This window comes from Callospermophilus lateralis, chromosome X (assembly GCF_048772815.1).
Source record: "Callospermophilus lateralis isolate mCalLat2 chromosome X, mCalLat2.hap1, whole genome shotgun sequence".
In the NCBI taxonomy this organism is placed as follows: Eukaryota; Metazoa; Chordata; class Mammalia; order Rodentia; family Sciuridae; genus Callospermophilus; species Callospermophilus lateralis.
Genome location: NC_135325.1, coordinates 37755228 through 37780239, shown reverse-complemented (window position 1 = coordinate 37780239; position 25012 = coordinate 37755228). Strand labels below are relative to the sequence as shown.

The following is a 25012-nucleotide window of genomic DNA, read 5'->3' as shown; positions in this document are numbered from 1 at the left end:
CTGTTGCTTACCGCGCGCGCGAAACCTGCCCCTTGACCCTATAAAAAACCTGTACCCCAAAGCCTGGTGTGCCAGCTCACCGAAGCTCCGGCTGAGGTTTCGCTGAGCACCCACAGACGTCTGTGTCCGAATAAACCTCATGCGTTTGCAGCCAGTGCCTCGTGCGTCTTTCCTGGACAGGGAATCGGTGGGTCTTTCAAGTTCACCAACTGTGAAAAGAACCCAAGCACAAGGGATCATCAGAAGAAATAAAGAACCTCATGTTTCATTAGCAAATGCAGGGTTTCTACATCAAAACTGCAACTGCAGAAATACAGAGATCTTCAAGGGTAGTGTACTGTTTGAAAACATGCATTTCCTGTGAAACGTTTTCCCCATTCCTTAGCGTAAGAAATCTGTACAGCACAGCAGTGAATGATGAAAACCTGCTTTCCTTCATAAGGAGGGGCCTCTCATTTCTGATTTTGGTTTTCCTCCTATAAAGATGGGTCCTTTTCCACAGCTGCAGCCTAGGCTTTCCTCAGTGGAGCATAAGGTAACACTCATTGTTGGGGGGAGGAGTGGTGCTGGTGGTGGTTCATCTCAGACCCACTAAATCAGGATCTCTGGGGACGGCGGCCCTGCATCTGTTCTTAAAATCACTCTACCAGAGATCTCATGCGCAGCTTGAGCCTGAGAATCCTAAACACACACTCCTCCTCCCCCGTCTTGTTTTCAAATACAATCTTGAGCTTGAGGGTCTTGTTTGTTGTTAACTGATTTTTTTTTTTCCCCAAAAGGTTGATTGGGTATCTTCCCTGTGGAGAGCTATGTTTGAGCCATTCATTTTATAGGCATATGTAAATAAATCTCAAGGAGTCAGGAGTGTGTTTATTCCACAAAGTCCCCTTTCCTACTTGATGGCTGAGGGGAGGAGGAGGGCCTCACAGGTGGTGAGGCCTCTGAATGCCGTTGTCTTGGAAACCGTGCTGCTGCTCACCTCCACAGGGTCCCTTGTTCAGGCAGGGGGCCCTGGAGTGAGACAACAGCCCTCCCCACTCGGATGTCTTCCTGGGAACAGAGGTTGAAGCTGAGAGTCGAGGTTGGTTACCAGGGAGACTGAAGCCGGATCCTTGAGATTCGTGAGTAAAAAATGACGTACGTGGAATTTAGGACGCAGGATGGATATTGGGAACCTGCCCACGGTTATGGAATTGTGCTCATGATTGCACAGGCATACTGGTGCACACACACAGTCATGTTGTGCACTCACCAGCACACCTTCTACCCAGACGTGCACAGTGCCACCGTCTGGCTGGAGCATCAAGTGCACATGGGGGATGCAGGAAATAGGCAGGAAATGTAGGCAGGACCCAGAAGAAGGAAAGAGAGAGAGCAACAGATTCCTTACTGTTGCAGAGAAACGACTGCACACCTTTCCCCCGTGACTAACTTCCACATGTGCATTACATTTTTAAAAACATCTTTATTGAGGCATACCATGAAATTCATGCAACTAAAGGTACAATGCAGTGACGTTCTGTACATTCATGTGATTGTGCAACCATCACCACAACCCTGTTTCTTATTTTTTTTAATGTTTTTGTTTGTTTGTTTGTTTGTTTTTTAAGAGAGAGAGAAAGAGAGAGAGAGAGAGAGAGAGAGAGAGAGAGAGGGGGAGGGTGGGAGGAGAGAGGAGAGAGAGAAACTTTAATATTTTATTTTTTAGTTTTCGGCGGACACAACATCTTTGTATGTGGTGTTGAGGATCGAACCCGGGCCGCACGCATGCCAGGCGAGCGCGCTACTGCTTGAGCCATATCCCCAGCCACAACCCTGTTTCAGAATGCTTCTATCCCTTGCCCCCAAAAGATTCCCTCATACCCATGTAGCAGTCAATCTCCATGACTACCGCCAGGCCCAGGCATTCCCTATAAACTGACTCATGCAAGAAGCGGACTTCCCCTCTCCCCACTCCCCGGGTTCTGGCCATTAGGAAAATATTTTCAAGTTTCAAACAAGCCATAGCATGTATTAGTAGTTTGTCCCTGTACTTTGCTCATTAATATTCTACTATATGGATACCTGAATTCCACTTTTTCATTTTTTTATTTTATTTTTCCCACCTTTTATTTGTACCTTCAACAACTGGCAGGCATTTAATTGTCTTCATCTGGGGCCATCATGAACAATACTGCCATAAGCATGGAGTACGCGTTGTCGTAGCCTGTTTGCTGTTGCCAATATCCTCAACTTGGCAAGGTATAAAGGAAAGAGGTTTATTTTGGCTCATGGTTCTGAGTCGAGGTTCCCCATCTGGCCATGGCCCTCTTCCCGGCAGGGTCCCCAGGTGGAGTAGGGCATCTCGTGGCAGGGAGACATGGAGCATCGGAGAGGGTACCGTCCTAACTGGCTTTCATAGCAGACCCACTCTCAGATCAACCCATTAACCGCTTACCCGATTCGTCCTAGACTAGTCCACTGGTGAGGGCAGAGCGCTCATCACCTCTCACAGGCCCCTCCTAAGATCTCAAAATGGGGATTCAATTTCAACATGAATTTTGGAGGGGACAAACCACAGCACGTCTCTGAGTGGTCATGTGTTTTCCTTTCTAATGTATCCACATTTCCACTTCTTTTTCTTACGTGACTGCGCCAGATAGAACCTGTGGAGAGAACGGTGGGAGCGAGCATCCTTGCCTTGCTCTCAGTCTTACGGGAAGAGTGTTTGTTATTTCACCACAATATATAATGTCAGCTGTAGGTTTATGGTAGATGCTCTTTATAGGTTGAGAGCCTTTCCTTCTAACCATGTGGGGTTGGTTGAGAAATTCTTTTTCCATGAATGTGTCTTGGGTTTTGTCAAACGCCTTTTCTTTTCCTAACAAGATGATGATGCTGCTTCTGTCCTTTATTATATTAACATGGTGGATGACCTTAATTGAAATTGGAATGTTAACCAATCGTGGATTCCTAGGAGAAATTTTACCTGGAAATGTTGCGTAACATTTTGTATCTGTTGCTGGATCTGGTTCATGAATATTTTCTTTATTTTTGGTGCTACTGAGGATGGAACCCAGGGCCTCACACATGCTGGTCATGCGCCCTACCACTGAAGTACACTCCCAGCCCTGTAAAAATAATTTTTCTTTTTCAATTTGCAACAGGGCCTCGCTAAGGTGCCCAGGACGGCTTCAAACTTTTGAATCCTTCGGCCTCAGTCTCCCAAATAGCTGGGATTACAGGTTTGCACCTCTACACCTGACTCGTTCATATTTTCTTCAGCCTTTTTGTGCCGATATTCATGGTGGATATCGGTCTGCCGCATTCCTGTGATGTCTCTGTCTGGCTTTAGTAGCAGAGTAAATGCTCTTCACCAAATGAGTTGGGAAATGCCCCCCAACCCCCCACCCTCTTCCACATTCTGGAAGCGTCTGCAAAGGATTGGTACTATTTCTTCTTTAAATGTTGGGTAGAATTCACCCCCAAAGTCACCTGGGCCTGACTTCTCAATTGTGGGAAGATATTTTTCATTTCCTCTCTCCGTTTTATAGGAATGCTCTAAATCTGTCCAGGTTTTCATCCTGTGCATCCATTGTAACCTTTCTCTGCCCCAGTGTTTTCTTGCCTGCTGGTACCTTTCATTCAGTGTCCGGTTTAGAATTTGACATGTCGGATGTCTGTGGACACCATGAGATTCCAGCTCCTAGCCTGTAGCTTTGGATAGTCTGATGTCTGAGACATCCCTTCCAGAACCCCTCCTACAACCCATCCATGGGTATAGAGACCTTTGTCTTGGAGGCGGGGATATGGTGTCATTCTCCACACGATCTCCTGCTTACTTTGATTTGCTCTGTAGTAATGAATTCCTCCACAAGCCCTCCGTGTCTGCATGGAGGAGCCCCAACGGGGTTCCTTCTCACTCCTCTCACCCTGAACCAACCGCTCCACACAAGGGATCGATTGCCTGCTCCCTAGCCCATCCGTTAGTGCATGCTATGGTTTGAACCTTTTTGTCCCCTCTGAAACTGATGTGCAAACTTAAACCCCAATGTGGTAGTGTCAGGGTTGGGTGGGGTGGGCTGTGGCCTAACGGGAAGTATTTATGTCCCCAGGGATCTGCCCTCATGAATACATTAATTCTGTTAAAAGGGGGCTTGTGTGAATGGGTTTGGCTCCACTGCCATGAAAGGAACGACGTCCAATTCCACTTGCCCTTCCACCTTCTGCGATGTGAGAAGAAGGCCCTCACCAGAAACCAGACGCAGGTACTTTGATCTTGGACTTCCAGGCATCCAGAACCATGAGAAATAACTTTCTCTTCTGTATTAGTTGCCCAGTCTGTAGTATCTTGTTACAAAAGAGACTGAGACAGTGCCCAATCTTCCGACCTGATTCAATGCTCAGTGCCTAAGGGCAAGGACCAAAGGCACCATTCTTCCTCATTTCCCCACCACAACCGTCAGCATGGCCTAGACTAGGGGGAGTTAAAGTGTGGAAATTGAGCCCCGGGGGATTGGTTTAACGCTTGGTCGTCATTGGCATCACGGAGCTGGTGTGGCCGATGAACTGAGGATGGTGAGGCGAGGTCTGAGGAGCGTGACTCAGTGTGTGGGGAGTCAGACAAAGGCTTGCCTCTCTGGCCACCACTACAACCTCCACAGACTCTCAGCGACAAATAAGCATCCCTGCCCTGTTGCGCTGTGCTGAGGATTCAACAACACATCTTACCAAGACTTGGTCCTTGAAGGCATGAGGTGTCAGTAAGGTGACTTTGCAATAGCCATTACAAAGGGGGAACAGGTTCAGATTGCCAGCTAGAATCCACCTTGCCTAGGCTTGTGTGCCAGTTCCGCCTCTTGCCGCCCAGGGGACCCTGGCCAAGCTCTCTACTGTGGGGGCTGACATTGTTCCTAAGTGATGGGTCTGTGGTGGGGATAAAAAGAGCTAACATATAGAAATACGCAGGACACTGTCTGACACCTGGTAAAGAACCAGCCAACGTGCATCACCCTGTCATCCCTTCTGAACACTGCAGAAGCCCCGTTCTAGGATTCAGGCCTTTGAGTTTCAGAAAAGAATTCGACCTTCTTTATTTACCCTCTCCCTTGGAACTGGGAGACGATCCTGATCGGGTCAGTTTAGCTCTCAAGTTCTCTGAGGGGATCCCAAGTTGAAAATCTAAGAAACTTACCTGCTCTCAAGCCACTTGTGTTGGCAGGAGACGCTCAGACTTCTGCAGCAATGTAGTGCTGGGGCCTCCCTAAAAACAGACTGACACAAAGCAGAATTTGTTTTCGGCTCAGAGGAATCACATGGTCCGTGGCTGGGTACACATCACGGGCTTCTGTAGGGGAAAATAGGTAGATTTAATCACTCGGGCTTCCTGAAATCAAAAGACAAACGTGTCTAAATCCAGATACAGTTTTGAAATAACTCAGTGATGCTCTGGTTCTCAGGAAGCAGGCGGAAAACTGCTGTACACTTTCACCAAACCAGTGCACCGGGCGACAAGGAATGGCCCCGGACCCCTCAGCCAGGGCATCAGCGGCAACCAGCATGGGCTCCTACTGGGATCTGGGGACCCTGCTTCCAACCTCGCTGCCTGACTGGTCTGAATGCTGGTCCCACTACAGCACCTGAAACAGTGACCGGACAGGGTTCTTGAGCCCCCTTCTCCCCCGTTCTGAATCTCCACAGTGCAGAGCTCCTCTTGACACGCTCTGGTCCGCTGGTCGGGGATGCCAAGGTCCAACAAGAAACAAACCACTATTGATCAACAAACCTGAATTCTAAAGTTACTTTCCTTTCATACATGTGTTTATTTGGTATTGACGATGAGGTACCCCATCAGAAAATCCTGCGCGGGGGAATACTACTCAATGGTTAAGGAGCAGGGAAACATTTACTTACAGTTAGCTTATCATAGTCATAATAGTTTACACAGACAGTACAATAGTGAGCCACCAAGTTCCAATGCCACACCCCTTTCCCACACTTTGTTTAGCTGCAGATTCTCGAACCTGGATCTCAGTGTTGCGCACCGCCATTTCAAACAGCCCTAGCACTGCTCCCAGGAGGCAGTCGATAAAACGGCACAAAAGCACAAGGACATGAACAAAGCATTCACACTACATAGACATCTTATATCTTACTGACAACAAGGTAGGGAGCAAAGACGCAGATCCAGGCTGGGAAAGCGACAACATGCGGCATGGGAGCCATATGGGATGAGGTGAGGTCCACTGGTGTGCAGTCTCCCTTGCCCCAGGGTGCCTCACAGCGCTTCTCAGATGACAGGAAGAGGAGGACCTCCCTGGGAATGGGTCAAATCTCACGCCAATAGGAATCCATCCAGTCACAAAACTAGTCTTGGGACTCCTCTGACAACAGCTGACTGTTTGGTCCCCAGAAGGAGCCCACCCCCAGGAGCTGGCAACACAGCACTGTCTGAATCCCTTCAGGTCTCCGCCCCATGAAAGGGGGCAGGGGGCTCTCAGTTTTCTTCCAACCACTGCTTGAGCAGCCTCTGGAACATTCTCTTGCTTTCCTGCTGCTTCTCCAGTTGGCACTTCTCCTCTTGCTCCTGCTGCTGCTGCTGTGCCCCTTCTGGCAGAAGGCCAGACCGGTTGTTGCCCAGGCTGAGGGTCAAGCCGCTGAGGCCCTGCACTAACGTTTCCCAGGAGGAAGGGTTGGGGGCCCCATTCCTCTCGCCAGAGAGCCCAGAAATACTCGGCCTGTGGCCCTGGCAGTAGCGACATTCACATCGGAACCGATTCTGAGCTCTGTCGCCTGTGGGGTAGACCCTGGTCTCCCTTTCCACTGGGTAAGGTGCCATGTGATCGCGGTGCCTGCGTCTCAGGTGACCCAGGAATGCTTTCTTCCTCTGAGGGAAGCCTAGCCGCTCCCAGCGCCGCTCCCGCAGGGTCTTCTCCTCCCTGTACTGCTGCTGGAACAGCCCCTCTGGCAGAGGGGCAGGGAGGCCAGGACCAGGACTGGGGTTCAGGCCGCTGAGGCCCATCATTAGCTGTTCCGAGGAAGAAGGCTGAGAGGCTGCTGCGCCCTCCTGCGAGTTCTCCCCAGCGGTCGCCTGGGAAGATCCGGAAACCAACGCTGGGTTCCATTTCTGGAGTGGATCCATGGGGGTCCAGTTAGAGCTAGAAGCTCCGCCCAGCCCGGGGGTCTAGCCGGGAAGGTGAAGCTGGAGGTTTTCGAATAGCTAAGAGGTGGCGAGGGAAGCGTGTGGCCAGAACACACCAGACTGCAACAAAGGGTGACAAGAGAAGAAAGAAAACCCGTGATTATTCATCTTACTCCACCTTTCTGTCCCTCCGCTTCCTAGGTGTAAAATGGGGCTGATGATGAGACCCACCTTCTAGGCTTCCTCCGAGGATGACATGAGATAACACATGTCCAGAGCTTAGAATGCTGATGGCATAGCATAAAGGTTTGAGAAATGGCACCACTGATTGCATCCATGAGGCATGTGATGTAACATGGAGAAACATATTGAACGAGGTTAACTCCGTGCAGATTCTTTGTAACCCAGGCTCAGGAACGATGATAAGAACAAGCAATGCCTGACTAACACGTGCTCTTCTCATAGGCATTTGAATACTTTCATCGAGTAGACTTTCAGTAAATTGTACATATTTGTACCACGGTGACAACACACCCTTGGGAATTTCTGCCTTCACGATCAGTGGCTTTACATCTAGTTAAAAAGGCTGCTCGTACTGATGGAAATCATCTCAAAAGTCTCGATACGTGTAAATAAGAATTTCTTCTACTAAAAAACCAGGAGGTAAAACCACGACAATGCAAACAACACATGTAGGGGGGTGGGGGGGCGGCGAAGGTGGGGGGGGGGAAGAATGATGAATCTCCATTAAATGGAAAACTGGTTATTTGAAATGATCAATTGATACATTTTTAGCAGGAAGGGCAAAAGAGGGAGGAAAGAAGGTATAAATAGCAGGGATGGCAGAAGAGATTTCACTACAGACTCGGAGAACAAAAAGAACAACGTGGTCAGACTGCAGTCAGCACCATGAAAATAAATGCTACACCTTAGTTGAAATGGACCAGTTGCTGTAAAATTGTAAGCCACCAAAATTCACCCAGGATGAAGTAGCGTAGACAGTCCTCTATTGTTTACAGAAACTGAACTGGTAGTTTTAAAAACGAAAGAAAGAAAGAAAGAAAACCTCTGCAAAACGATCTCCAGGCCCAGAGAGTCTTCCTGGCCAATTCTAACAAACATTCAATGAAGACATCACACCAATTGTACACAATCTCTTCCAGAAATCAGAGCAGGGGGGACACTTGCAAGCGATGCCATGAAGGTAGTACTGTACTGATACCTGGAAAACTTCAGACTGGTGCTTTATCAGCAAAAGCCCAAAATTCCTCAACAAAATACACAAGAGCTCCAACCCAGCAGTATGTGAAAAGAATCACAAACCACAACCAAGTGGGTTTCATACCAGGAATGCAAAGGTGGTGCTTTCTCTCGCCAAAAAACAACATAATTCCACAGAAGTTGAGGTCAGGCAAAGAAGACAAATGACAGCATGATGTGAAGGTACGAAGGAAAGCCATTTGACAAGACACAAAATCCACTGATGATATGAAATCCTCTGACACACAGGGAATGGAAGACCACTTCCTGAACCAGCTAAAGGGTATGTGCCCCCACACCTGCAAGGTCAAGAAATGGAATGCTTTCTCTGTAAGGCTGAGAACAAGGTCAGGGTGGTGACTCTCACCACGACTGTTTGATGTCACCCTGGAAGTCCCAGACAGGGCAATGATGTCAGGAAAGGGAGCAGCACACAAATGAGAAAGGAAGAAATCAACTTGTCCCTTGGCGTAGATCTCATGACCGTGTATGCTACGTGGAACACCCCAACGTATCTCTGCTCAAACCCCTAGAACTAATAAGTGCATTTAGCAATGATGAAAGAGACAAGGTCAACACATGGAAAACCACCGTGAGTGTCACAAACTGAAACTGAAAAGCAACACACAAGGGAATAGGTACGTACGAAACCAACGACAACAACAAAAAATTTACAGGAAGTGCCTGCGGAACACCTTAAGATCCTAATGAAAGAAATCAAAGAGGACCTAATTCGATGGAGAGAAACAATGTGTCCATGACGTGGAAGAGTCCATGTGGTAAAATAGTTAATTATCCCCAAGTTGTTCTGTAAAACTAATGCAATTCCCATCGAGATCCTGGCAGGAGTTCTGTGTACATACACAGTCTGATTCTGCGCTTCACCTGGAACGTGCAAATTTTCAAAAACAAGGATGAATTTGGGGGAGGTCTTGCCAGAGTTGCAGTAATCAAGACTGCCATCTTGGAAAGGAGTAGACAGGTAGATTAACGGAAGAAAATACAGAGTCCGTAAACACACCCATGAAAATATGAGTTCTGATAGAAATGCGAAGGTGAATTCAAGAGAAGGGAGAATCTTTCCATTGAAAGTGTTGCATATCCGTGTGCCAGGATACCAACCTCGACCCCACCATTTTTATACACGGCTAACTGAAAATGGTTCAGACATCTAAAAGTGAAAAGTCCACTGGTGAGCCTCTCAGTAGACAACACAGGAGAACATCTCCGGAGCCAGAGGACAGGAAAGAGTAAGTCTTGAACGCGACAGCAAACGCACGATCCACGAAAGAAAGAAAACTGATTAAACAGACTCCATCAAAGTGTAAAACTGAAGCCAGGAACGATGGCACACACCTGTAGTTCCAGCTACTGGGGAGGCCGAGGGAGGGAGGATCACTCGAGCTCACCAGTTTCAGACCAGCCCGGGCAATACACAGAGACCCTCTCTCTAAAACAAAGGAAGGAATAAAAATTTCAACCAGCTTTGGCTTGGAAAAAGACAGTATGTCGAGACGATGAAAAGCAGAGCTATGCATAAGGATCACAGATCTGACAAAGTCTTATATCCAGAGCACAGAAAGAAAGCGTTTGCAAAACTTACCGCTAAGAAAACAAAAAACCCCAAAGACTTGCATGTGAGCACGTGAAACAATGTTCAACATCATTAACCATCAGGGACCTGAACAATAAACCCATGATGACAGTATCCCCTTACACAGTACTACGATGGTTAAACGAGAAGCACTGGAAGTACTGAGGGCCGGAGGACAGACTGAACAAATGGAACCCTCACACTTTGCTGGCGAGAAGGCAAAAGACTACAGCCACTCTGAATCTAGAGTGATGCTTTCTCCTAAGCTAAACTTGTGTTCCCCTGAGGACCCAGGAATCCCATGCCTGCCTCTACCCTGGACCAAGAAAAACCTGGGTTCCCACAAAAGCCAGCACACGAATGTTTGCAGCAGCTCTTTCCTCAGATGAAAGGATAAACAAACTGTGGTGTCCACACAATGACAAGCTGTTCAGCATTCAAAAGGAATAGAGTATTGCTCTGAGATTCACCAAGATGTTGCATTATGCTAAAAGAAGGAGGCCCATCTTGGAAGGCCACAGGCTTCCTGGTTTCAGATCCATGACCCTCTCTAAAACACACCACCGCAGGTCAGGGGAACAGATTTGTTTTTACCGGGGAGTAGGGGTGGGGAGGTGTGTCTGCAAAGGGGCAGCAACAAGGAGTGTTGTGGGGGCAAAGGGCGAGTACACGGTCCTGATCCTGGTGGTGGCTACGAGCAGCTACACATGTGATAAAGCCTGCGGAACCGTACTCAAAAGAAAACAAAAATGTTGGTCTTACTGGGTGGTAGTTGAAAAACCCAAATGGCAGACTTTGCCACAAGGGCATCTCTCTATATTTTCTCAATACACATGTCCTGAAGGAGTCTAAAAACGCTTCACATGCAATGCCAGATTGAAACTTCAGGGCAGCAGCCCAGGCTCTGTCCTTCAAGCCAACTTGGAAACCAAGAATACACCGGCTTTCTTCAGAGCATACTGGCAATTGGCAATTTGTATTAACCAAGCATCAGAGCAGGAAACACAGAACAATATTAGAAATGTTTCAAATCATCTGACCTACAAACACAGATAAAGGTCCCAGAGAGAGTCTCCCTTAACACGTCAGTAAGTGAAAGCTGTTGTTTCTCAGGAGTTAGTCCAGTTACATCCTCTGGGCCATCGCCCTCCCACATAAACGCTTATGTGTGAAACATCTGGAAACTGATCTTAGCCCCATTACCTCCCCAACTGATTTTTCACATGTCACAGGGACTCCCTCAGGATCATATTTCCTCATATGGAAAGGCGATTCTCGCAGAAAGAAAACCATTCTCACGAACACCTTTTTGTGAAGAAAAACCAAGCCTTTGGAAACATCAATTCATAACTGACCTGTGTCTTAATCACCCTTTGCTCTCCCTCTCTCCCCACACCGTTCCCGTGAACTATTTCACTGTCCTATCTCCAAACCACACACAAGAAGGTTCTCATGATCTTCTCCAGAGCCATCAAAGGCACCGGGGCCTAGAGAAGTCCCCTATTTGGGGGGAGGGGAGCAGTCGAGTCAATCACTGTGACTTCCCATCCTTCATTATCTTATTCCTTTTCCCTTTTTCCACAGTCCCTTGTCCCAGAGGGATAAAGATCTCATATCAAATGTCTGCTGCAAGCACCATGGTTCTGGATTCACTTCATCTTCACACCCAGCTTCTGAAGAGAAGGAAAGGACCACTGGACACGAATGAACCCACCAAGTTTACTGGTCTGAGCTCAGTTCGGCAGGTGATGTCCCTCAGCAGCCTCTTTGCCCACGGCTCTGGTGAATCTTACTTGTCAGTTCGGCTAGGCTACGGTGCCCAGTTGCTCAAACATTCATCTAGGTGTTGTTGTGAAGGTATTTGTGGGGAGTGATGAACTTGCACAGTCACTAGACTTTAATTAAAGTCCACTGCCCCCATCACGTGAGTGGCCTTTAGCCAATGAGCTGAAGGCCACAAGAGCAGAGACTGAGGCTTCCCAAGGCAGAAGCAACTCAGCCTGAAGACCACAGACGCTCTGCCCGAGTTCTCAGCTTGCTAGCCTGCCTGCAGATTTCAGCCTCAAGACTGCAACTGTCATGTGAAAGTCCAGTGGTGTCATCTGCCCTCTGGATTTCAGACTTGCCAGTACTCAAGATCCCGGGGAGCTGACTCCTCAAAACCCATCTATCCATGTGCAGATGGATATAGATACGCACAGATGCACAGGCACATGGACGTCCTTATTGGTTTGGTTTCTCCGGAGAACCTTGACTCGTGTACCCACAACATACCACATCTTCCTGAAGTCCAACCCAAGAAACATTTACCGAGCTGCCATACTATCAAGTGCCAGGTGGATGACAAGATGTTTGACAGAAAACAGCCTCTGTTGACTTAGCGTCTTCCACGTGCCAGGAAACGTGGGCTGGGAGTTTCACATCCATTATCTCATTTGGTCTCATTTTACAAATGGGGACTCAGAGGCCTACGGGGAGAAAGATGTTGGTGGCAGGGCCCACATTGGAATCTGGAGTGTGAGAGAGAGCTGGGGAGTAGTCTGGAGAATAGGGAGATGGGTTTGAACAGAGCAGATGGGACCAATTCATGGAGGACTTCCAAGCCACGCAGGAGCAATAAAAAGTCACACCCTCTGTGCACTGTCCTGGGGCATCCACCAAAGCAGAAGCAGCCCCAAACTACTGAGGATAGAGCTGGGGCTGAACTGGATGGATCCACACAATAGAAGGTGAGGTGTGTTTATGGCTCCCAGATGGGGAAACCACCATGCAATGGCCAGCATTCTGGTGAGGCCCAGAAGAATGGGGCGGAGAAAGAAAGGCTCCTGGGCTGGCCAGAGAATGCTAATGTGACACTTACATTCTTTTCTCTAGGGTTCCCAGCATGGCCTGGGCCCCGCCTTCCTCCAGTGTGTCCCACAGAGGCACTGGCAGTTTTAATCATTTTAATATTGCTCCCTCAAATAAAATCCACAACAGTCACTGTATCAGGCAGTCAGCTTTAGACAATGAGTGAAGAGGAATGAGACCTAAGCAGAGAGGTAATTTGCCAACTCACAAAACAGAGTGAAGAGGAAGGGTGGGCCCAGGCCAGGTATAATCTGTGACCCACCAGTGCCACCTAGGATCATCTGTTGGAGCTCTCCTTTTCGGCCATATCAGTTCTAGGACTGACATCCATACATGCCAATGTCCAAGGACAGGAAGGCACTTTCTACTCTCTGTATCTCTGCTGTAGCAAGCGAGCAGACCAGAAGCCCCCACAGACATTCCCTCTGGGTTAGTTCCCCATTCCTCAGTCAGTGGGGAGCCAGTGGAATGGATGACCATGGCAGTCTTGGATGAGAGATTTTGCAGGGGAGTGGTGCCTTGGAGGACTTTCACCTCCTATCCACCCTTGGGGAATCAGCTTAGAAAGAACTTCCTCCAGGAGGCCTTCTCTGGCCTCTTCCCCAAGCCCTAGATGAGCTCACACAGCACCCTGAATTTCCCCTCTCCCAGCCCCAGCCCCATTCAGTTGGCATCAGATGGTTCTGCCTGTCTCACTCACTAGCCCAGAAGCCAACAGTGGCCAGCGACTTGGCAGAATTTGCCCATCACAGAGCCCCGACCCCGGTGGACGTTCACGAACAGCCTGCAAATGAAATAAGAAAAATCTGGGGTCCTCCACAAACGTCTCACTCTGTAAGTAAAACCCTATACAATCTGTACTGTCCCATGTTGCAAGGAAGCAAATTCCTGCACCACAAAGTTGGGTAATAGCCCTAAGATCACACATCTAAGACAGGGGCAGAATTCCATGCCATGTCTGTCTGACTCCAGGTGCGTGTTTCTCATGGGGGCAGGGCACTGCCTCTGTGGATTATCAACCCGCATGGAAGCCCGAGTTACAAAGTAATCCTGCGGGGGGGAGAGGCCAGCGAGGAAAGTCCTGGAGGCTGGCCCACGTGTCCAGAGCTGGTCCAGGGATCAGGCAACTGTCACAGCCAATGTTTACCTTCCCTTACTGGTACCAGGCTCTGTTCTCGGTGCCTGGAATGCTGTCCTCAACAAAGCCTGCTCAAACCTCCTGCCCTCATCAGCTTGCATTCTAGCCCGGGTGAGCAGAAGGTAAATAGCCGAACAAGTAAATGCATACAGTGTGGGGGTGATGAGCACTGGGAAGAGAGCTGTGCTGATTTTGACGATCGAGACAAGGACACACGATACTTTTTCCAACTCTGCCTAATGTGATGTCATATCCTTATAAAATGAGTCCATTTCAGTTCGGAAGAACTGAGTTCACATACTACTATCAACTACATAATACTATGATGGTTTTCCAGAAATGGCAAGACTCTACCAAAAATGGCTGAGATCCGTGCAAGGTCACTGTCTGCTGAAAAGCGTATGCCCACCTTATACAACGCCAGGGAAAAAGGAGTCTGAGTTCCAGACAATGCAGTGCCACGCTGCTGTTCTGTATCTTTGTCACCTGCACGGATTAGCTGTATTCTCCTCTACCAGGAAGAGAGGGGATAGTCTTGTCAGCGGCTCTGCTGCAAAAGAACATGGACATTAGCCAACACTCAGTGATGCCCGCTTTCCAGCATGAAAGAAGAAAATGAAGACCAATGAAACGTGGTCCCGGCATGGCATTTGGGATCTTCCTGTAGGTGGGCCCAGAAGACACCGACAGGGAACCACAGTGGGAGTTCAAAGGGGTGGGGGCAGGGAAAGGGTGAAGAGGAGGAGAGGCTGAAGCAGCAGGAGGAAGACAAGGGAAAAGTCTCCTCTTGCAAAGTGAAGAGCTCACCTGGTCACCCGGGTCACTGATCACTAGGTTCACATCGTCAATGCTGCTGATGCCATCGTGAGTGAAATCTATGCCTCTCACCTACAAGACAACAAAACCTGAATGGTGAGGCATATTCACCTAACACTTCTTTACTGATGGCACACTCTGTTCAGCGGTCCCCTCAGTGAGGTACCCAAAGCGGCCATACCCCGAGAACAGAGCTCAGCCCCAGTAAGGAACATTCTAAGGTATAATATAAAGCAGAAGGAAAAAAAAAAAAAAAAACCTAGGCGCTACATTGTTACTAGACACCTAAGAAGAGAGTAGGGATAGAAGACACAATGCTTCTCACCCCATCTCCTCAGAATAAGCAGAAATTCAAGCACAGGACCTGCCACACCAGCTCATTCGCTATATATATATATACATATATATATATATATATAAATACATACATATATATATATATATATATATATATATATATATATATATATTTTTTTTTTTTTCCATCCAAGTAACAGCTGGTCTGACAGTTCGTATTCCCAACGAAGGGGAATACGTGGCTATTGTGCTCATAGTATATGGCTCTGGACTCTCTACTGCGTGGGGATGAAAGCCACAAACACTCTCTGCATGGACGGAAAATGAAGTTGATATACTTTCTGCATCCACTCCTGCACACTCTATCCTCCTTGCAGGATAAGAGTCCTCAGCAGGCTCCCAGTCTTTGGGGGCAGGGAGCCAAACTGAAGATGAGGAAGAGGACCTGAGCTGGGGGAACTGAAAACTCAGAGAAGGCCCTGAGGCCCAGGTGGTCAGGAAGGGCTTCTCCATGGGCGTGGTGCCCTAGGGAAAATGTAGGTTACCTATCCCTTACCTGACATACTCAGGGACAGAAGTATTTCAGAGTGTTTCGGGTTTTGCAAAATTTTCATATACCTAATGAGATTCTCTGGGAGGGGGACCCACTGAATTCATTTACGAGTCATACACACCTTGTACACACATACCCTAAAGATAGTTTCATATGATATCTTTAATTAAGGCGCCTGTGTGTATGTGTGCATACCCACTGGGGAGTGAACCCAGGGCTTCAGGCATGCTAAGTACACCCTCTATCACTGAACTACCCCACCCCCAGCCACTCTCAGAAATTTTGGGGTTTGGGAGCAGTTCGGATTGTGGAGTGTCAGATGACGGAGGCTCAATCTGTATTATCGCCCTTACTTGCAGATGAGGTACGTGAGGATCAGAAATGTTCAGCCACTCACTCAAGGTCACGGAGCTAGGTTGTGATGCTGGCCATTTCTCCGCTAGGTCTGTTAAAATACAAATATCTCTGTACCTTTCATCACACCAATCTCTCCTCTCACTACTGTCGCCTGTTTCAGTTTCCATCCGCCATCTTATACTTACCCGTGGCTCTCCTTACCTTTAAATTCTCATAATCTGATAAATATCAAATACAGATGGGGTGTTAGCACGGGATCATTACTCTAAGGACATAAATTTTCCTTGCAACGCACCAGAACCGAACATTTATCTTTAGTTTATCTGCCACCCACACGCCGGGTCAACAAAATGGATCTGGGGCTTAGTTTTAACTCAGCTAGTCACACAATCCCAAGTCTGATTTCCAATGTAATGGACATCTGACTGCAGAGAGCATGACCAGCGCCTCCCTACAAAAATCATTCCCGGAGGATTTTCTCAAATGCCAGTGATGGTCCAGGCTAAGAGACACTTTGACAGGGAGCTGTTGGGATTCTGCTCCTGAAAACAGGGAACTGCTTCCTCTCTGGCCTTTCTCCCTGTTGCTGGTACCCCAAGAGGCTCAGCCAAGCAAGGCCACTCACTGGCCCTTCTTGGACAAAACTAACACTACCCTGACGCACGCAGGTCAACACACAAATGCAGCACACCCCATAGGACCGTGTGAATCTAGGGAAACCGCAAGGGAAGTGCCAGTGGACATCTGTCAGCCTATCATCACACCAAATTTCTGATCCCACCCAGGTCAACTGCCCAGGATCAGCTGCACTGCAGCCAACGGGAGGACCAAAGATGCCCTCCCTCTCTGAACATCACACACTGCAGCTCGCATGGTGATTTGATGGAAAAGGTCCAAACACTTGCATGCGAATGCAGGAATCACAGAGCCTACTAAGAGCCTGCCTGCTTCTAAGTCACATCCTGAGCCCTCTGGCTTTCAAGCATCCTGGGAAGACTTTCTCTGACGTTTCCATTTGGGAAATGTCGCCTTCCTTGAAATCACTTCAGAGATTTTTGTCTCCTATGGTGGGGTGGGAGATGAGGCGGAGGAGTGGGAGGCGATACCGAGGAAACTGGTTATTTCTGAACCTGTTGAACACGGATTCGAGCCCGATCGCACCCAGCTGCTTAAGGATGCCCACAGGAAGTTTCAGTCCTATTTCTCGGCTTCAAAACGCCGGGCCCCAGCTAGAGAAAGAGAAATACGCCACACGCAGACTGTCCACCCGCCATTCTGATGAGGACGAGATGGGGCGTCTGAGAAAAACAACGGTCCCCTCGGAAAGCGCCCTTCACGGCTGGCCAAAGGAGGACTCCGGTCCCAGGACCCACAGGCGCACCTGGTCTGGTCCAGGAGGTTCTCTCCGAGTCTCTCCCCCCACCCCCTTCTCTTCTCCTTCTCTCACCCAGCCGGTGCCAGGGAGACTCTGTCTCTCCCCCTCGGCCTCCCTCTCTCTCCGTCTCTCGGGGTCTCTGGCTCCCTCTGCGTCTGTCTCTCTCCCAGCCCCCTCGCCTCCCAGTCTCTCTCAGTCTCTCCCTGTCTCTCTGTGGCTCCCACGCTCTCCGTCTCTCCGAGCCTCTCTCCCACCCGCTTCTCTCTATCTCTGTCGATCGGGCTCCTTAGGTCTCGTTGTCACTCGGGCTGTCTCACGCGCGGTCTTTCTCCGGAGCGGGTCCGGGCGTCTGCTCGCCGGCGCGCCGCCAGCTCTCCTCAGCCCTGGTAACGCACCGCGGCGCTTGGGAGGAAAGGGTTAAGATCACCGAGAGGAGCCGCCCTCCGGAGGCTAGAGAGGCCGCGCCAGGGAAGGCGGGGTCTGTGGGCCTGGCGTGCGTCAGAGGGCAGGGACGCCTGGGAGGAGGAGAACGGGGACCTGGGTTCTCTGTGGCAGCTGCAGTGCGAGTCGGGAAGGGGACGGCCCCGGGTTGCTCCGCGGAGCGGCAGGGTAGGGGGTCGCGGCCCGCGCGTTCCCTCTCGGCCCCGCGGAGCGGCGGCGTCGAGGCCGCCCGCCGTCCGGGCAGCGCACCGCCGCGGGCCCTCGCGACCTCGAGAGCGCGGGTCCGGGACGCGGCGATGCTCGCCCAGGCCGTGGGAAGAGATTCCGGGCAGCGGAGGTGACGTCACAGGCGGGGCTCGTGGGAACCGGCGAGGGGGTCACGGGAGGCCACCTGCTCGGGGACGGGCTGGCTCGTTCTGGTCTGGAGCGCGCGAGACCGGATGCCCGCTCTGTGATTTGGGTTTTTTTTCACCAGCTGCTTTTGCAAGGGCAGAAGGAGCCCACCGAGAAGGAACGCGCGTGCGCACGCACACACGCAAAGACATGGAACCCATTCGGGCTGCTGCAGTAGGCAGAGGGCCCTGGATGTGGATACCAGTGTCGCGGCGGGGTGGCTCTTGCCTTTGCGTTTCGCGAGGAATAGACAGGCTATAGTGGGGGAGATTTACGGGGACGGAGGTTATTGATATGATCAGAGGTGCTCTCTGTAAACTGGATGGGGAGTGATTATCGCTGCCCAGCTAGTCGAGGAGAAGAAACTTCCAAATCTAAGCGCATCATCCTTGAGACAGACAGTGGACCAGGAGTCAGGAGGGCCTGTCATACCCGAGTGGTGTGGGACTGGTGGCCGGGTGGACAGAGTGCAGGCCTCATATCTTTAGTCGCACGGGGAAGGGTGGTCCTTTGTGGTCAGCGTTTCCCAAAGCAGGAAATCATGCTGGAATTTCTTCCCCATGACTTGCATCAGGAGTCAGGAGATGCTCAGCATTGTCGACAAGGTCAAACTAAGCAGGGCATCTTTCTTGCCTTTCCAAGCAGATCCATATGTATGGAAAGAGATGATCATTTTGCCCTGGAAGTTACTAACCCATGAACAGCATTTTATACTTTCCAGATGGTCGCATACTCATGGTGTAGATGAAGGCAGAAATCAATAATTGTCCCAGGTTGTGATCATCATCCTCATTTTATAGATGAGGTGACTTTTTGTGTTCCAGTGCTGGATATGGAACCCAGGGACTTGCGCCACCTAGGAATGCCCTCTGCCACTGAACTTTGTCCCCAGCCCCAAATGAGGGCTGGAGCTCAGGTGGCAGAGGTTTTGCCCAGCAGGTTGGCGACCCTAGGTTGGATCCCCAGCACCAAATAAAAATGTTTATAAGGTGAGGTAACGGCCACAGAGAAGATTCATAACCAGCCCAGAGTTACACAGGGAATAACTGGGGTATCACTGATGCACATCCAAGTGTCTGTGGCTTCATTACCCCATTCCAGATCCAGATATCTGAATCAGTCCTCCCTCCTAAACTGTAGACTTCTTGAGCCAGCTAAACACCCACCAGTCACATTTTTGCACTCAGTGAACTCTGGGGCAGTGGAGTGACCTCCAAGAGAAAAGAGTGGTAGGGAAAGTGGATCCCAAAGCCCGTGCCCTACCGGCTGGAGAGAGAGAGGGCCTATTATCAGGAGCTTGAAGGATGAGAGGAGGAGAGGTTTAAGTCTTCCATAGGAGACAGACAATTATGCCCCACGCAGGTGGTGGTCAGCTCGGATTATATTCAATTTATTTACTTTTCCTTTCTCCCCCCCCCCCTTCCTTCCTGCCTATCTTTCAGCATTTGCAAAACATGCTCTTGTGGTGAGCACACCCGAAGCCTATATGTGGGTAAGTAGAGAGATTCCCATTTTTGCATGGTGAGTACCTGACCATAACCACCACCATGCTTCTGGATAAAAAGAGAACATTCCCTTACACTAAACAGATGAAACTAATTAAGTCATGTTTTCTAATTCTTATTTATTATTCTCCAATCACAGAAATGGCATGCTAGGCACTGAGAGGTTAGGTCAGCTCCCCAGAGTCACTGTTGTGGTTGACTCCCACAACAGTTAATGATCAGCATGTCCCAAACTGAAACTGTCCACGCCCACCCTCTGCACACCTTTTTCTCCAAGACACCACCTTTTGGTTTTGGTGGGGTTTGTTTGTTTGTTTTACATTTTATTTAGAGACAGGGCATCAGTGAGTTGCTTAAGGCCTGGTTGAGTTGCTGAGGCTGGCTTTTAACTCATGATCCTCCTGCCTCAGCCTCCCCAGCCGCTGGGATTACAGGTATTTGCCATCACGCCTAGCTGCAGTTTCTGTTTTACCTAGGGAGTAGATGGCTGGAAAAGCTTACTGACTTGGCACATGATGAAGATTCCTTACAGATTTCCCAGATCGACTGACTAATTGGAATAGGTCTGAGAGCTGGGCTTCCGGGGCAAGTTTTACTGAGAATTACAATACACAATGGTAAGTGTGGAAGGCCACAGTTTAATTTGATAGACCTCAGTAATCACTTCACTGTGTATGTAGTGCAAAACATCATGTCGTATGCCTTAATTATATAAGATAAAAATAAGCTTAAAGAATAGTGACACCTACGTAAATAGTAATAAAGGCATATGTGTAAAAGATTTCAAGGAAGAGAATAGCATACATTCACAAAGATCTCCCCTTCATTCATATGGACCCAATGTTGCATTTGCCTTTGGAATTTGCAGTTGCGGCTATAATTTTTGTACCATGATGAGATGCAGGCTGGAGGTCTCTTTTGCAGTGGAGAGTTAAGTAGCAGAATCAAGGAAAGAATCTGTCACTTTATAGCCTCCTTGACCAAGGAAATTAAGTAAACAAGATCTGATCTGCCCTTGATAACGACTGTTTTGGTGTGATGATGGTCCACGGCAGGTTCCGTCTTAGATGCAGTCTGAGCTTTCTGTAGTGACAAAGCATTCTAACTGAGACAGAGAAATGAGTCTGACATAACTTTCCTATGTGTATATATGTGAATGCACCACAGTGAATCTCAACATGGTGTCCGTCCACAAGACTGGGATTTTAATTAGAATAAGATATATACCACGCTTGTTTAAGTATCTCAAAATGGAGTCTGCTGTCTTGTACAACTAAAAAGAAAGTATACTAGCCGAGCTGTCCTCCCTTTGCCAGGGTGTGGGTCAGCAGGAGGCCAAGGTCATCAGTCTTGACTCGGGGACCCTCCAAGGGACTCTGCAGTGCTTGCATGCAACTCGTCATTTATCTTTTACTAAGGATGCCATCCGCTTCCCACATGAGATTCTGTGTCTGTTTTACACCATCCACTAGAGAAGTCGGGTCCACAGCTGGTTCTATCTGCAACATAGTACACCGTGAGCATGAATTTTGTTCACCGAAGCCCAGTGTAATTCCTCTTAGCACACCTAAGCGTGAAATGAAGTATGTGCTGTGGACAGGGGAACAATAAATAAGAAAAGGTGGAAATGGCACCAGTCCCACCACCACCATTCTCAACCTCATCCTGCCTGGAGTGTAAGCTAGAATCCCAGGGGCCCTAGCATTTGGTTCTGCATAGCAAAGGGAGACAAACAGTAAGAAGTTGGGTTGCTGATGCAGAAGAGCCTGGGTCTGGGATTCACATCCCAGTTCTGTCCAATTTTATAGCCAGGCCTCTTTCCAGGTACAGCAAAACGGTCTGTTTGGGTTTCAGAGCTGCCTACCGAGATGCAGATACCGTGCTGTGATTGGATGGTCCTTGTTGTTCCGACACCAAGTGCATCTGAGAAACATGGGCCCCCATCAGGTGAAGCCACCCTGAGGGTTCTAGGACACTCGGTGTCTGCCCTCCCAGGAGCCGCTGTGACCCGACAGCCCTGGAGTCTCTTTGGTGGGAAAGGTTGGCTTCAGCTTACAGTGGCACAGGGCTTTCTCTTCCAGCAGGAAATCTTCAGTTCCACCCTCAAATTATGTCTCACTCTGTTTAATCTCGTTCCCTGACAGATAATAGGAATTCAGAGGCAAACAGTGCCAGAAGAAATGTTTGTAATGGCTTCAACACAGCCCTGGAGTCCACCAGACACCGAAGCATAGTGATGTGGGGCCCAACGGACTGAGGATGGATGTCTAGCTCTGTTCTTCAGCTCTCCCCATTCTATGATGTGGATAATCAGAGCACCTATCTGCTACGCCGACCCCTCCCTGGTGAGTGTGGCCCGAGCAAACCCTCCCCGACACCCTGTAGGTGAGTGTGAGTTGCCCTTCTTTATGTTCGTGGGGTGCTGTGGCTTAAACTCTGGCATCGTTCTTCTCCCACCACACCAGAGTGTGTGTGGGGGGGTGTCCTCAGCCTGCAAAGGTACTGTCTGTGTCATCCCTGCATGCTCCTTCCCATCTCCTTGCCCAGCAAGTGCTTAGAACTTGCTTATTTAGTGATTGAAGAACTTTGAGCAAAGTTACTTGGACAGAAACGGATAGCTGTTATAGTTACAGTTATTTCTGCAGCAGAAACGACAATGAACAAAGGGTTCCCCTGTGCTTGGATTGTCTTCCGCCAGGGTGGAAAGGAAGATCGTGGTTTCATCCCATGTCTAATTCTGGAACTCTGAGGAAAGAGGTTCCAAATATTGTGAGTATATGTTGGGCAGTCTCTTGGTCCATCAGGCTCCAGTCTAGCCTCCCAGTAGTATTGCTCTGGTCCGTCACCAGAGTTTCTCAAGTGTCTGGTGCACATAGTAGACCCCTGTTCAGCAGGACGACTACTGAGTGAATTTGGGCCTGGTATTTGAGTATGTGGTACTATGGCTAGAGCACAGATGTCCCTTGAGACAAGGCTGTGGACGGTATGAAGATGCCAGTGAGGTCCCCATGGGCTCTCTCAGCCTTACCTGGTTGTGGTCCTAGCTTTTTGCCCAAACCCTCCTGTTTGCTGATTTCTCTTGCCCCACCTCTCTCCTTTCCCCACACCTTGCCTTTCCTGGGCATCTGTGACCCTCTGTCGTCCTTTACTGTCCGGCTGATAAGAGCCGAAGCTTCTTCGTCTCACAGCAGCCTGGCCCTCTGACCCTCACACTTTCAGCCTTCTTCTCAGCTCTTCCCCACTCTAGGCTACTCTGGTATCCTTGCAGTGTGTCTGCACTGTTTCGGCAAGCTCTGCCTCAGCCAGCTGTTCTCTCTGTGAGGAAAACCCTGACCCCAGGTGTCTGCTTGACTGAATCTTCTTCCTCTTCTCATCTGTGTCAAAATGTCTCCTTCTCCATGGGGACTCTAGTTACTCTGTTTGATACTCGCACCTGCAGCTCACTTGTCCATTTCAATATTTCTGATTCAATAGCATTTCTTCCCCTCCCTACCCTCTCTCTGAAAAATCATTTGTTAACTTATTAAAGGCCATGCTCTGTGTTGGAGACTTTCCAAAAAAAAAAAAATCGAGGCCTTCTCGTCTTTCGTAAATCAGAAACAGAGCTGATTTCATGCTCATCCTGCCCAGAAAGCAGTTCCTTTTCTCAGGGTTTGCCTGTTAATAGAAACCTAAAGGACCGGTAGATAACCTGAGAGGGTTCAGGTGCCACCTTGGAGGCCCTATCTTTTGTCCCTCCAGAGTGGTTTTGAAGGGTCGGTTTGGTCCCTTTGCCATAACCCTGATCAGAGTCAACCCAGCTGACCTTTAACAGCACTGAAAGGTACCAAAGAAGCCACTAGGGTAGCTGGAGATTGATGAGTCTTACCTTAATATCACAAGGTTTTTAGTACTCACTGATGGGAGCAGATTTTGCTACCTTGTAGCAAATTTTACCTCTCCTTCACCTTAGCTATTGTGAAAAGAAATACCATTCTTCTGTGATTTTCAGTTAGTTCCTTCAGTTGTTAATTTTTTAGATGACACTGATAGTGACATTTCCACTATCTCGCAATATGTTCTTTGCAAATAGCTCTTTAAATTCTTCAGCTAAAATCATCTTTTAAATCATAATCTTAGAAACCAGGTAGTAGCTTTCTCGCCTCTTCAGTTTCCCTAAGGCATCGGTATTATGCTGTCACATATGCATATGTGTGTGTACCATGTACATCTTTATCTCATGTCCTGCAGCTGGCCTTCATGGCATGCCAGCTAAGAAAAATGCTGTCACCCATGGTGATGGGTGTTTTCAGGCTTGGGTAGTAGGTGAGTTTCTGTTGACAGTCTTAGTGAAACACAAAACTCCTCATTTGTTTTCTTCAGCTTTCCTCCCAGTTATACCTTTACACTTTGATTAGAATATGACGACTTGGAGATTTTGAACAGCAAGCTTCATGGTGGGAATCAGGCCCTTTAAGTCATGTGTTAGCTGTGCAGAGAGAGAGAAGGATTATGGGACAACAGCAGGGAAGGAGGGTAAGAGAAATGTGAGGTTCACTGGGAGCACTAGAAGACAGCAAGCCTTCCAAAGGTGTTACCAGTGTCTCGTGACAGCCTAGGCCATGACCATGGTGAAGGCAGACACTGGCAGGAGCACCATAGCTATGGGAATACCACGGCTCCCATTCACCTCTACATCTCTTCAGTCCATTCTGCACTATAACCTGTGCTGCACTTACAGTGTCAGAGCATAGGCTGCATTATGAAAGGGGTCTAGAGTAGGTTCTTTAGGCCTTCAACACTTACGAAGAGTATGTTATTGCCCTCCTGGAGGTGCCCATCCAGGGCCACAGTCCCATTCTCTTTGCTGCGGCTGATGTAGATGTCCCTATCATTGGAGACAAATGTGAAGCAGGAACTCTACCTCTGAGTCACATCCCCAGGTCCCTGGGCAGGGATTTCTGTCAATTCTGTTCCCAGATGAACCCTAGCTCTGCACGCTGCCCTGGCTCAGAGAAGACCATCCACAGGGTTTGTCGCTGGAAGGGTCGTGTGTCCTTTCCCACTGGACTGAGACCCTGTTGGGTCCTAGTTTCCCCCATCTGGTAGGGGCCTCAGTGTGCTCAGGCCAGGTCGCTGTGTGGCAGCAGCTGCATCAGTCTGAGGCACAAGTATTGCCGAACAGTTCTGTCATCTGAGTCTCAAGGCTGCCCGGTTTCGTTTCAAACCCCACACACTGACTTTCCAGAAATTTTAATTTAGTCAGCATTTTGGCCCTAGTTTGGAGCCTCAAGTCATTCCTTGAAGTGGTAAGTTGAAAACAAACCGCGTCAC

At 48.9% G+C, this 25012-nt stretch overlaps 1 protein-coding gene and 1 long non-coding RNA gene across 8 annotated transcripts in view; one reads left to right on the top strand and one right to left on the bottom strand.

Annotated features, from left to right (window-relative positions):
* Positions 1–5140: 5140 nt before the first annotated feature.
* On the bottom strand, positions 5141–18121 carry LOC143639304 (protein FAM156A/FAM156B-like). Of its 5 annotated transcripts, none has more exons than XM_077107487.1 (5): positions 17678–18121; positions 15982–16073; positions 14770–14850; positions 14372–14512; positions 5818–7240 (listed from the first exon to the last, which is right to left on the bottom strand). In XM_077107487.1, exon 5 carries the CDS (start codon positions 7118–7120, stop codon positions 6476–6478), a length of 645 nt encoding a protein of 214 aa, XP_076963602.1. In that variant the 5' UTR covers positions 7121–7240; positions 14372–14512; positions 14770–14850; positions 15982–16073; positions 17678–18121; the 3' UTR covers positions 5818–6475. The 5 variants fall into 5 exon arrangements, 4 of the variants coding, with proteins under 4 accessions (XP_076963602.1, XP_076963603.1, XP_076963604.1 ...); XM_077107488.1 differs by having other exon boundaries at positions 17898–18121; XR_013154674.1 differs by lacking the exons at positions 5818–7240; positions 17678–18121 and adding an exon at positions 5141–5326 and having other exon boundaries at positions 15982–17601.
* LOC143639305 (uncharacterized) overlaps positions 17706–25012 on the top strand; it is a 22862-nt gene continuing 15555 nt past the window's right edge. For 2 of the 3 annotated variants that reach the window (XR_013154677.1, XR_013154675.1), the window contains exons 1-4: positions 17706–18138; positions 19637–19686; positions 20176–20316; positions 21844–22044. This is a non-coding gene — a long non-coding RNA (uncharacterized LOC143639305). Of the gene's footprint in view, positions 18139–19636; positions 19687–20175; positions 20317–21843; positions 22045–22347; positions 22469–25012 lie in introns of all 3 variants that reach the window. The other variant, XR_013154676.1, reaches the window with a different exon arrangement.

Coding starts and splice junctions, on each gene's coding strand:
- LOC143639304 (XM_077107487.1), bottom strand. CDS start 7,120: ATGGATCCACTCCAGAAATGGAACCCAGCGTTGGTTTCCGGATCTTCC.